The 12490-nt window shown below is 45.2% G+C and overlaps 1 protein-coding gene across 1 annotated transcript in view; it reads right to left on the bottom strand.

The window, feature by feature from the left end:
* Window positions 1-872, bottom strand: part of RP2 (RP2 activator of ARL3 GTPase) — a 29474-nt gene extending 28602 nt beyond the window's left edge. Inside the window, exon 1 of the mRNA XM_039520600.1 lies at window positions 682-872. Within this exon, the coding sequence (XP_039376534.1) occupies window positions 682-813 (132 nt within the window). The 5' untranslated portion in view covers window positions 814-872. The remainder of the gene's footprint in view (window positions 1-681) is intronic.
* Window positions 873-12490: the final 11618 nt, after the last annotated feature.

Below are 12490 nucleotides of genomic sequence, written 5' to 3'. Positions count from 1 at the left end.
TTTTCCCCAGTTGCCTGTTACATTCCACCCTAAAACAAATGGGTTGGTTTTAAACTTTTAATTTATAAGACTTTAATAGGCTGGGACATTGCTACATAAGACTGAATCTTTCCATAAGTGACACCACCTAATTTGCAATTAGTAAAGCTACTCAACCGACAAAGCTTCCTGTTTCTATGGGTTGCTGGCAGGGCATTCTCCACGGGAGGTCCTCAGCTCTGAAATTCATTTCTCACCCTCTGGTGAAATGCTAGAGATCACGTCTCCTAGCATTCAGGGTATGCTACCACTTCGTGGCAAGTATAAAAACAAGAAACGGAACTGGAAAATAGAATTTAATACTATCTGCCCGGGATGGGAACCCCCCCCAGAGACTGCACAGAGAATTTTTTTTATTATAAAAAAAAAATCAAGCAACACTACTGCCCAGGGTGTTTGTTAGCTGTAACCTGAGGGTGCAATTTGGAGGGGGGGGGGAGATAATTTAGCTTTCTAGAGAGCCCAGGGGTCAGCAGCGGCCTCCACCAAATCTAAAACAAACCCCAACCCACCGGAGGGGAAAGAAAAGAGGGGGGGTAGCGGGAGGAGACCAGCTCGCCAGGCTGGGGGGGGGGGGGCTGCCGCGGAGGCTCTGCCCCTGGGGGCCGCTGCAGGGAGGAGGGGGATGGGGCGGGGCGGTACCTTGGCACGCGGGGCCCAGCTGTACTGCGGCGGCGGCGGCTTCTCCTCGTCCGCGGCCGGGGGGTCCTGGCCCCCCCCGCCCTGCGCGCCCCCCTTCGCCTCTTTCCGCCTCTTTCCGAAGCAGCAGCCCATGGCCCCGCCGCGCGCCCCGAGGCGCCTCCCGACACCCAGGCACCCGCCGCGCGCCCGCCCGCACCGACGTAGCGACCCCGCCCTGGCCTCTCCCCGCGCGCCGCCGCCGCTTCCGACTTCTCCCACACCCGTCTCCCTTGGATACCGCGGCCCCGCCCCCTCTACCTGCACCCAATGGCGGCGCGGCTCCGCTAATCAGCCTCGCCGGCCGCCAGGGCGCCGGGCTCGAGACGCTTTTAAAGAGACAGGCGCCGTGTTTTGCCTGGCCCCGCCTCCTCCCCTGCCCCTGCCGGGGGAAAGAGGGAAGCAAAAAAATAAACAAATCCCCGCTCCCTCTTCTTCTGTGCCCGCCCCCGCCTGCTTCGTTAGTTCCCGTCTGGCAGCTTTGAAGTTAAAAAAACAATTGTTACAAGTTTGGCCCTGTTTCTAACAACAACCAACAGCAGCCGCCCCCGTGGATGTGCCACCCCCCTGTCGGTCAAAATAAATCCTGATTTTTTTCTTTTTGGGAATTTTTAATTCTGGAATTTCATAGAAATTTCAACATTAAAAACATGTCACCCAGCTTTAGGAGCCAGGGTTAAAAGCCTCGGCCAACCACCAGGCATCTGCTGCCACAGCAAAATGCCTGACAGAACCAGGTTGAAAATGGGGCACCATTGATTGAAAATCCTTCAACACTCCTACAAACAGGACAGTGCACAGCAAGATCCATGGGGAGAGGAATTGTTCTGCAGTTGCCACCTCCTATAATATTTAGAACAAAGCTGCTGGTTTAGGGTTCACATCTTCAAGCTTTTCTCTATGTTCATCAGAACTAAAACTTCCTTTTAAAAAAAACAAAAGGCCGATTTTGTCATAATCACATGATTCCAGCGGCTGGGGCTCTAAGAAAAACACCAAATATCATAAGCTCACAATAAAATTCTGAGGGTTATCAGCACTGAGGAAATATAGCTGTGTGTTTTGGAGAGTTACCAACAATATATACGGTGCCAGATTCTGCTTCGTGCTTATACACAGGTGCAGAGTTTGTGTGCACATATGTAGACATGCGTGGAAACAATTCCTGTTTTTGTACTTAGGGGTGCACAGGGCCTACTTCCTCCTTATGCCCTTGAAGTCACACAGAGTGCCAAATGGGAAAGAGAAGCCAGAATCTAAGCCCTGGTCAAACCAGCTGCACAGGGAGTAAGCTGAACCCTCTAAGAGAAATAGCACACATCCAAGTCCTGCCTCTATGATTCTGCATCACCTCTTTTTACGTACCTACCAGACATAGTTGTGCCCAGCGTTTTAGTAGAACTTTACAGTGTAGAAAAGATTGGGTTTTTTTACATTGCACTTACCCAGCACCTGCCATCTGAAGATCTAAGTTCAGGATAAACATTCATTAATTTTCACAACACTGTTAGGAGGGAAGTGCCTAATTACAACAGTTTGTTTAAATTAAAAGTAAGTATAGTAAATGGCTGGTAGTAACTGAGTTATTACTGCAATCATACTGCTACTGTACTTCAGGCTACAATTTTATCAAGTCTCAACTCATAAGCAGGGCTTGGCCTTGTTAGTATTTAGATAGGAAACTAAATGCTGAAAAATTACTTATGATTTCTCAGTAAGTGGCATGCTGCCTTCTTAGTGTGGTGGCAAGGGGCACTGAGCAAATGTATTTTGCATGAAAGGTAACACCAAGATCCTGACCACTGGTGGCCATTACAAATTCCATAGCACTTTTTGCAAGAAATTTTAGCCATAACACCATGGAAAACTTCCAGCACAGCTAATTAAATTGTTCCGTAATTTGGTCTTTGTTTCAAATGAATAAGTTGTTCTTCACTTCCCCATTAAAACACCTTTGTGTGGCGTTTCCCATACTAACTGGGTGAATGCATTTCCACTCCAGAGTTGGCTGTATTTCAGTACTGGAGGAAATAATTTCTGTACATATCATCTACAGTATAAAGTCCTTTGTAATGAAAAGTGCTCTATAAACTATATTGTAAATGCAAGATAACAATTTAGTAGTAAGACAGTTATAGTTATTGCATAACATTATTATTAAATAACATTTACCACATAAAATTATTCCTTACATCTAAAAAATGTTATTCTTATAAATAAAAAACTATCAGTGTTTTAAAATAAGAACGGAAGAGAGGCTGGCTGGCTGGCTCAGGGATTGCTAAAGTGCTACATAATTTTTCACCTCTATATTTAAGTCCACAATTCCATCCGAGGGCTGCTATGTACATGAAAGAGGGAAGGTGGGGTGATGTTAGTGAGGGAAAGACCATGGCTCTATTCCTCCGCAATGGGCAATGGAGCTAGCTGGGTAGGCTGTGGGAAGGGGGATACACACACTGCAGTTACTGAAAGAGTGGCTGAATTTCATCTGCAATATGCACTACTCAAAAACTCTAGGAAGCCTGTCTGAATCAACTAGAATTACTCCTGGAGGTTCTTGCCGCATTGTGGCTCATGCTCCAGTGTGGCCCTTCTTCACTCCTTCTCCTGCCTTCCCTTGTGATATGTAGGCAGGACTTAAAATCCACATTCAGGGCCTAAATGCAGCTGGGAACTGTATCTTTATTTTACAATAAAAATGCTTTAAACCATTTTAAAATAATTTAATAATGAAAGACTATTCAAAAACCCACACTCCATCACCCTACATATAAATAAATACAGTTAAATCTGGAAAAAACATTTGGAGTTCACCCAAGAGTTCTGAAAGAACTCAAATGTGAAGTTGCGGAACTATTAACTAAGGTTTGTAACCTGTCCTTTAAATCGGCTTCGGTACTCAATGACTGGAAGTTAGCTAATGTAACGCCAATATTTAAAAAGGGCTCTAGGGGGATCCAATTACAACAGACCAGTCTACCCGTCAGTACCGTAATTAGTTGAATAGTAATAACAATAATAAAAAAATAAAAAGATCAGACACAAAAAAAAAAATAAAACATTGAGCAATCAACATGGTTTCTGTCTGGGAAATAAATCTATACTAACTAATTAGAGTTCAGTGAAGGGGAAACAAACAAAAACACAAGGGGGGGGGGATCCGGATGATTGTGTACTTTGGAAGCTCTGAAGAGGAGGTCCTCAGGTCCCTCTCCAGGCTCTTCAAAAATGTTGTCATGTCAAAAGAAAGGTCCTTTCATGGATTGAGGGGAGGGGTTAATGGACAGGGACAGGGAACAAATTAATGGAATATTAATCTAATATCTCAGAATGGAGGGTGGTAAAGTAGTGGTGTCAGTCAGGGGTCAGTCCTGGGACAATTTATTCAATTTATAATGAAAGGTAAAGGGAAAGTGGTAACAGTAAAAGCAAAAGACTCAAGATAGTTACTAACTAAACTAAGAAGATAAGACCAGAAAGAGGAGAAAAGAAAACTTCAAAAAAGAAAAAAAAATGAATGGGCAACAAAAAAAAAAATGAAATGCATTTAATGAAAATAAAATAAAATAAAAAATTGGAAAAAAAAACTATACATACTATACAACATGATGGATGGGGGCTAACTCAGGAAAAAAGTCAAAAAAAAGTGTGTGTGTGTGTGTGTTCTCTAAAGATGTCTGTGCAGTCGCAGTGAGCAGAGGCAAAAAAAAAAAAAACAGGATGGAATATAGGGAAAAGGGATAGATAAGATAGAGAATATATTATTTATATTATATAAATCCATGGTATCGCCCACATCTCCGATACTGTGTACAGTCAAATCAATCTCATCTCAAAAAAGATATTCTAAAACTAGAAAAAAGAAAAAGAAGAACTAAAATGATTAGAGGGTTTAGAGAGAGGGAGGGAGGAGAGAGGAGAGGCTAGAGGCAGAGAGAAGGTTTGGAAAAGAGAAGAGAAGGGGGGACATGATAGAGGATAAATCATGAGTGATGTTGAGACAGTGGATGAGATAAAGTTATATTTTTATTATACAATAACCATAATAGGGGTCACCATAAATAAATAATTAAAAAAAAAGGCAAAAGGTTTAAAAAAAAAATTCTTCTTCTTCTCACTGAGCGCTGAGCCTTCTTGAGGAGGGAACTCTACCTGGAGGGCTAAAGGGCTATACTATAACAATGTTTTTAAAGGGGCTGGAATAAATGGTGGCTAAGTCCATAAGAATGGGATCCCTATGGTGGTGTGGTAGAAGGATGGATGTGGGAGGATGGATGGAGATGGATGGAGGAGGATGGCAGAGAGAGGCCTGTTAGGTTCACTCCTGGGGGGCTCCCTCCCTGTGGGCAGACTGGCCATAGACAGACTGTGGGAGATGGACCGAGAAGTCTGTCTTAATAGTAGGCTGGCTAGCATCAAAAAGACTATGACTTTTCATGGGAACCCCCTGAAAGTCATGCTGTTTGTCATGGAAGTTATGGCTGTAACAGTCTGAAGTCCCAGCCCTACAACTTCTAACTGGTGGGTGGACTGCAGTGCTTGTGCTAAAACATGTACAAAAAGTCACGGGACTGGGACCTTAGTTACAACCCACCAGGCCTAAATATGGCCTATTAATAACACATATCCCCTTTCCAGTAGGACATAGCACTTAGCTGCAACCCTGATGAATTATAAGATATCAGGCCTTAAAATAAGGATATCTTTGTGTAGGGAAAGCTATTTGAACATTTTTTGTAAGAAGCCTCTAAAAATGTATCTAGTTTATTTTCTATCTCAATCTTTTGATGTTAGACTCATGATTTTAAAGTCTTGTCTACACTATCAAGGTTTGTCGACAAAAGGCAGTTTTTGTCGACAAAACAATGAATGTGTACACACTGTGATGTGACTTTTGTCTGGAAAAATGGCTGGTTTTGGTGAAAAAATACAACCATCCTGATAAGAGACATACAACTTTTTCCTCTAAATTTTTCTTAACAAAGTGCCAGTGTAGACATCATCGCTTTAATTGGTCTCCAGGAGGTCTCCCACAATGCCCATTGTGACCGTTCTGGTCAGCAGTTTGAACTCCACTGCCCTGAAGCCAAGTAAACAATCATCCCTTCCTCCCCCTTAGAAGCCCCAGGAATTTTTTAAATTCCATTTCCTGCTGGCTCGGAATGGAGAGGTCTCATCGCATCTTCCCAGGTGACCATGGTGGGTTATCGCACCAAACGCTCTCCTGTGTGGACCACTGCAGAGTTGTTGGATCTGATCAGTATTTGAGGAGAGGAGACTGTGCAATCACAGTTGTAGGAATTGGGATACCTATGGGCACATTTCTCTAGGCTTGTGCAAAAAGGGCTATGATCGGAACACGCTGCAGTGCAGAGCAAAGATAAAGGAACTGAGGCAGGTGTACCATAAAGCAAGAGAGGCAAACTATCACTCCAGTGCTTCACCTAAGGCCTGCCGGCTCTATAAGGAGCCAGATGCTATCCTTGGTGGCGACGCCACCTCCACCGCCAAGAGCCCCGTGGATACTTTGGTGGGCCTGGAGGTGGCCAAAAGAGGACCAAACCCAGAGGATGAAGTTATTGATGAAGAGGTGGAGTTAGACGACGATGTGGAGTTCCTGGCGGGGTCACCCGGTGGGGCAGGCAGCCAGGAACTGTTCTCCACTCCAGAGTTGTCTAGCCAATCTAAGCAGTTGCTCTCTGGTGAGCAAGAAGCAGGAGAGGAGACACTTGTAAGTGGCTGTGGTTTGTGTAGTGCGACGGTGTGGGTTCAGGGTATAGAAATGTACAAGGCTGGCTGTGTTTCTGTGAGCTGGACATTTCTCTGTGTACTAATCAGTACAGCAGAACAGGGTGTTGATGCACACCAAGATCTCACGGGAATCCTCCAGAGAGATCTCTAGGAAAGTTTCCTGGAGGTACTTGTCAATCCTCTGCCAAAGGTTCCATGGCAGAGCAGCTTTGTTCCTTCCCCCATTGTAGGAAACTTTCCCGCTGCATTCAGCAATTACTTGTACAGGGACCAAAGCAGCACATAGGTGAGCAGCATAAGGTGCAGGGCGGAAGCCACAAACTTGGACCAGATATACCCTCATTTCCCTGCTTACCCTTAGCAGTGAGATATCTGCTAGAATGTGGAAAAGTGCGGGAGAATTTTAGAATTTTTCTCTGGTCAGCTGCACCATGACCCTTGCAGACTGTGTGCTCTTTTCCCCATGTAGAGCACCCCCTCCTCAGCCAACACTCACCATGCTTTGGCTGTTCGCAGAGATGTGTTACTGCCAAGGGTCAGTGAGAAAATGATTGTTATGTTGCAAAAGGTGTATTTAACTGAAATGTTTCAATGCTGTGCGTGAATTTAACAATCCCACTTCTGTGCATTGTCCCTTGTGCTTCGGCAGATGTGGTCTTCAGGAACACCCCACACACCCCAGCCAGGCAAGTCTGCCAGATTAGAGAGTGCCCAAGATGCAGCAAAGAAGACATGTTTCGGGAGGTACTGCACTGCTCCAATGCAGAGAAAAGGGAACAGAAGGAGTGCTGGGAAGCCAAACAGCAGGACAGAAAAGAGAATCAGGAGTTTGTTAAGGACGCAACTGAGCGGATGATTAAAGTCATGGAAGCGCAGATGCTGAAGTCCTTAATAATTTTGCAGACTGAGCAGAGCTCTCCCCTGCAGCACATTCAGAACTCTTTTCTATCCCCCAACCCAAACTCCACCCGCATAGTCCTTTCCGCTTTCTGCGGCTTCTCGGTTTCCCCTTCACTCCGCCCTCTCAGACAACTTTCAAAATGACAGCTGTATCTACACAGAGCTGTGAAAGTCTGCCCTTCCCTGGTTCCTCCTTTCCCTCCAAGCATCTTTGTGAGTTTGTGTGTGTGTGTGTGTGTGCTGTTTCTTGTGCAATAAAAGCTAAGTTTTTGAATGGTAACTCATCTTTATTTGGTTCCTACAAATTGAAATATCAGGCACTACCAATACATACACAGGCAGTTTAAATCATTTTCTTACTGGAATGTAAGGCCCCAAATGTCACCATCACTTCCTAGGAAAACTACATGTAATGTAACATTGCAGTATCAATCATAGAGATACACATTACTGGTTCTCATTTTCAAAGTGTTGCCTCAAAGCCTCCCTGATTCAAATTACCTCCCTCAGGGCTTCTCTGATAGCCCTGGTATCTGGCTGCTCAAAATCAGCAGCCAAGCCATCTGCCTCAACACTCCACTCCCGAGCAAACTTTTCACCCTTAGCTTCACAGAGATTATGCAATGTATAACACTCGATTTTGACCATGGGAATATTATCCTCATTGAGGTCTAACCTGCCATACAGGTATCCCCAGTGCATCTTTAATCTGCCAAAGGCACATTCAACTGTCATCCAGCACCTATTCAGCCTGTTGTTGAACCACTCCCTACTGCTGTCCAGGTGTCCCATGTAAGGTTTCATGAGCCACGGCTGTAAGGGTTACGCCAGGTCTCCCAGGATCACTATGGGCATTTCAACATCCCCCACTGTAATCTTCTGGTTTGGAAAGAAAGTCCTCGCTTGTAGCTTTCTGTACAAGCCAGTGTTCCTGAACATGCGTGCGTCATGCACCTTTTTAGACCACCACACGTTGATGTCAGTGAAACTCCCCCCGTATCCACAAGCGCCTGCAACACCATGGAGAAGTACCCCTTCCTATTGATGTACTCCATCACAAGGTGGTCTGGTGCCAAAATTGAAATATGTGTGCCATCTATCGCCCCTCCACAGTTAGGGAAACCCAATTCTGCAAACCCATTCACTATTTCATGCACATTTCCCAGAGCCACGGTCTTTCGTAGCAGGATGCTATTCATTGCCCTGCACACTTGCATTAACTCAGTCCCAACGATCGACTTCCCCACTCCAAATTGATTTGTGACCGACTGGAGTCACCAGCTTCCACACAGCGATTGCCACACACTTCTCTACCAATAGGGCAGCTCCCATTCTGGTGTTCTTGCACCATAGTGCTGGGGCAAGCTCCGGACACAGTTCCAGGAAGGTGGCTTTCTGCATATGAAAGTTCTGTAGCCACTGCTCATCATCCCAGACCTGCATGACAATACGATCCCACCATTCAGTGCTTGTTTCCTGAACCCAAAAGCAATGGTCTACCCTATGCAGCTATTCTGTGAATGCCAAAAGCAAAAGTTGCTCCTATCCGTATCACATAGCATGTCAGGCACCTAGGAGTCTTCTTCAGTTAGGAACTTCATGATTAATTGCACTGCCATCCACGATGTATTCATGACAGTTAAGAGAGCATAGGAGAGCAGTGAGGGATCCATCCCTTCTCACAAAGATGCCAGGGTGCACAGCAAAGAAGGGCTGTTGAAAAATGCTGTGAAAGAAAGCCAGAAGCCCATGGAGTGCTGGGACAGAAAGCAATGCATCACGGGACATTGAGCCCAGTCCCAAGATGTGCCGTGATCTGCTCCACCTTCCCACAACACATAGCGACAGAAGGTGTCAAGCTGGACTGTGGGATAGGTACCCACAGTGCATTGCTCACACTGTCGATGATAGTGCCAACAGAGGGAGTGAGTGGGAACATGACATTCCGATTTTCACTATGCCGATTTTTGAATGTCGACATCACCTTTGTTGACAAGACTTGGTAGTGAAGACAAGGCCTAAGACACCTCACTTTACAGGCTAAAGGATATGAAAAATAGTACCAGTACATTCCCCGCCTCTCTGCCAATCTCCCTCTCCCCTTCCCTCTGCCTCTCCTCTCTCTGACCTCCCTCCAAAGACTTTACCCCTCCCTGTCTCTCTTCTCTCCTCTCTCCTCCTGTCCTCTCTATCTCTGAGGGCTCTTCTTTGTTTTTTCCTTTGTCACTTCCCCTCTCCCTCCTCCTTTTCTCTCCACTCCCTTTTGTCTCTGTTTCTGTCCTTATTCCCCCCACCCCTTGTCTCTCTTTTCATCTCTAAGCTCTCTCCTCTTTCCCTCAGTCTGTCTTCCCACACTTTTTAATTCTCTCCTTATATAGGATGTTTTTCTCACAAGCTCTTCTCAGCTCAGCAAAGGGTCAGGGAAAACCCCTTGGGGTTAGTTGTGCTGTATTTCCAAGCTGCCTTCACTGCCCTTGTCTTCAGCAGGAAAAAGGTGAGAAATCTACTCGAGTAAGTTAGCTAACTCAAGATAAAATCCTAGTGCAGACAAGGCAGTTTGTACTTTTCACCCAGTCTCCCAGGATGGTTGAGTTAAAGCCTATGTGGGAGCCTAATGTTGCTTGACACAGAAATTTTAAGCAAATAATGGAGAATATTTGTGGCAAGTGAATTTTGAATTCATAAATGTGAGTGTTTTCACACTAGAAACCTAATTCTAAGAGTGATACTCAACAAACAAAAACATTAATATACTAGGGGTCCTTTCAAAACAGCTTTACTCAGAATACTCAGAAGTGACTGCTTATGAACTCAAGGTAGTCGTAGTACTTGTGGATTTTCACTCCTAGAGCACCATCTCCTGAGTTTTGTAGGTGTTCCTTTCGAGTGTGTGTGAAGCTGCATGATAGACACTTGGCACACATTGCTTAAACTCCACCAGAGAGGTCCTTTGGGGCCATCTGCCTGTCCCAAGTCAGGGTAAAGGAGGAGGGTTGGGCGTGGGGCTAGCAACTCCACCCTGTAAAAATCAGCTTGCTACAGAAACGCCAACAATAGAGTTAACAGAGACTTTTAGCCTGGAAAAGAAGAAGTCTTCAACTCAGTGCATGGCTGGGCTGTGAAGCCGAAGCGGCGAGCCGCCAAGCCCGATCACCTTTTTTCAGCCAGGAGGGATCGGCACATGGGCATGGGAGATGTGCGAGTCAGTCAGCAGGAAAAGACAGTGCAGGGTTGCAGCAGAGCAACAACCTGACCCTGACCCTACTAGCATTTAGGCGCCCAAGAGAGCCTGGAAAACCTAAACTTTCAGGTTGATAGCAAAAAAGGATAGCAAAAAATGGGCCAGAAGGCAGCCAGCTAGCCCAGGGGGAGACTAGAGAAGACTATGTTGGTTTGTTGTGGTTGTTGGCGGGTGGGGGCATGGGAAAATGATGAATGAGACACATTGCTTAGGACTTGCTATTTTATTTGTTCTCCAGCCACCAGTGGGTGTGTTGATTAGCTGTGGTCAAACCTACATACCAGTGCTGTAGGACTAGTCTATACCTGAGTTAACAATTGGGTTTTAATATAATTGAACATTCCAGTGCAGACAAAGGCACAGTAATTTTAGCTAGTCGAGATTAATTCATTCCAGTGTAGACAAGCCTTGGAGAGAAGGAATGAGAAAAATTAGGCCCAATTGGACACTTTGGTTCTCATCATCCTATTTCTCCCTGCTGGGCGTTCCAGTTGACTGCTAGTTTTTGTGGCAGAGTGAGCAATGCAGTTGCACATTCCTAAAGCAGAAAACAAAAGACACGAGCTGAAGGGATGTAATGGAGCTCTTGGCACTAGGCTCCGCACCAGACCAAGCAGAGCTGTGTCCAGCAGGCCGCTTCTCAAAACCCAGAAGGCAAATAAAAAGAACCCCAAGTTTATTACCGGTACTTTAAAAATCTCATTATTTTCTGGCCCTGTTATGATTTTTGCATGCTTCAGGCTGATCTTTTAAATTTTAGGGTTTTAGCTGAAATTGATACAATTCATTGAAAATTAATCTCATATGGATTTAGATCCATCCAAGTTGGTGCAGGGAGATGTAAATTACACCTGCATTGTTTGCTTGGTCTCCTGTGCTCCAGGGAGTACTTGTTCCAAGAGAGGGTAGGTGGTATTGCCACTGCCCTGCTCATTCTCTGAATTTCAGCTTGGGGAAGATATCTTTAAATTGCGTCTGGATCTAAACAGGAGCCTACTTTAGGGAGGCAGATTGGAGAGGTGCTGAAAAAGCACATTCCACAACCACCATAGCCCTGCCCCCTACTCAACCAGTGCCCAACACTTTGGGATCAGACCGGCCCTTTTCTGATCTCTCTACAGACCTTCTAATGAGAGAGGCCTCTGCCAAGACATACAGCAAGAGAAGCCAACATGGACCCTACAATGAATCTGGGACAATGTTTGTGATTTGATATCATGCTAACTTTGTTCAACCATAATCCCTTTGACCAGCAAAAGAGTGTGTCTTTTGTGGTAGCCCTCAGCTGAGAGGATGTTGACTATGAAGATGGCTTTGATGGTGGGGTAATTTAAAATAGGGGACAGTGCACAGATGTACTCTTGTGTCCCAGGTTACAGAGAAGTTCTAATTAATTTGCTATGTTAATGTAAAAAACTAACTGTAATACTGAACAGTCCAGATTTGCCAGTGGTTTACCCAAAAGTGATCTTCCAAACTTTCCCAACCTGCATTGGTTCCTTGCAGAAAAAGAAATGATCCCTAAAAGTCTTTTTCTATTTCTGGTGTTCCAGCATTCTAGACAGGAATATGGAGAGGGTTTAACTGATCGCCATATTTGGGGTCGGGAAGGAATTTTCCTCCAGGGCAGATTGGCAGAGGCCCTGGAGGTTTTTCGCCTTCCTCTGCAGCATGGGGCACAGGTCACTTGCTGGAGGATTCTCTGCAGCTTGAGGTCTTCAAACCACAATTTGAGGACTTCAATAACTCAGACATAGGTTAGGGGTTTGTTACAGGAGTGGGTGGGTGAGATTCTGTGGCCTGCATTGTGCAGGAGGTCAGACTAGATGATCATAATGGTCCCTTCTGACCTTAAAGTCTATGCGTCTATGAGAGCTC

Source organism: Mauremys reevesii, linkage group 1 (assembly GCF_016161935.1).
Source record: "Mauremys reevesii isolate NIE-2019 linkage group 1, ASM1616193v1, whole genome shotgun sequence".
Lineage (NCBI taxonomy): Eukaryota > Metazoa > Chordata > Testudines > Geoemydidae > Mauremys > Mauremys reevesii.
Note: the sequence above shows the minus strand (reverse complement) of the source record. Positions and strands in the feature narration are given on the sequence as shown.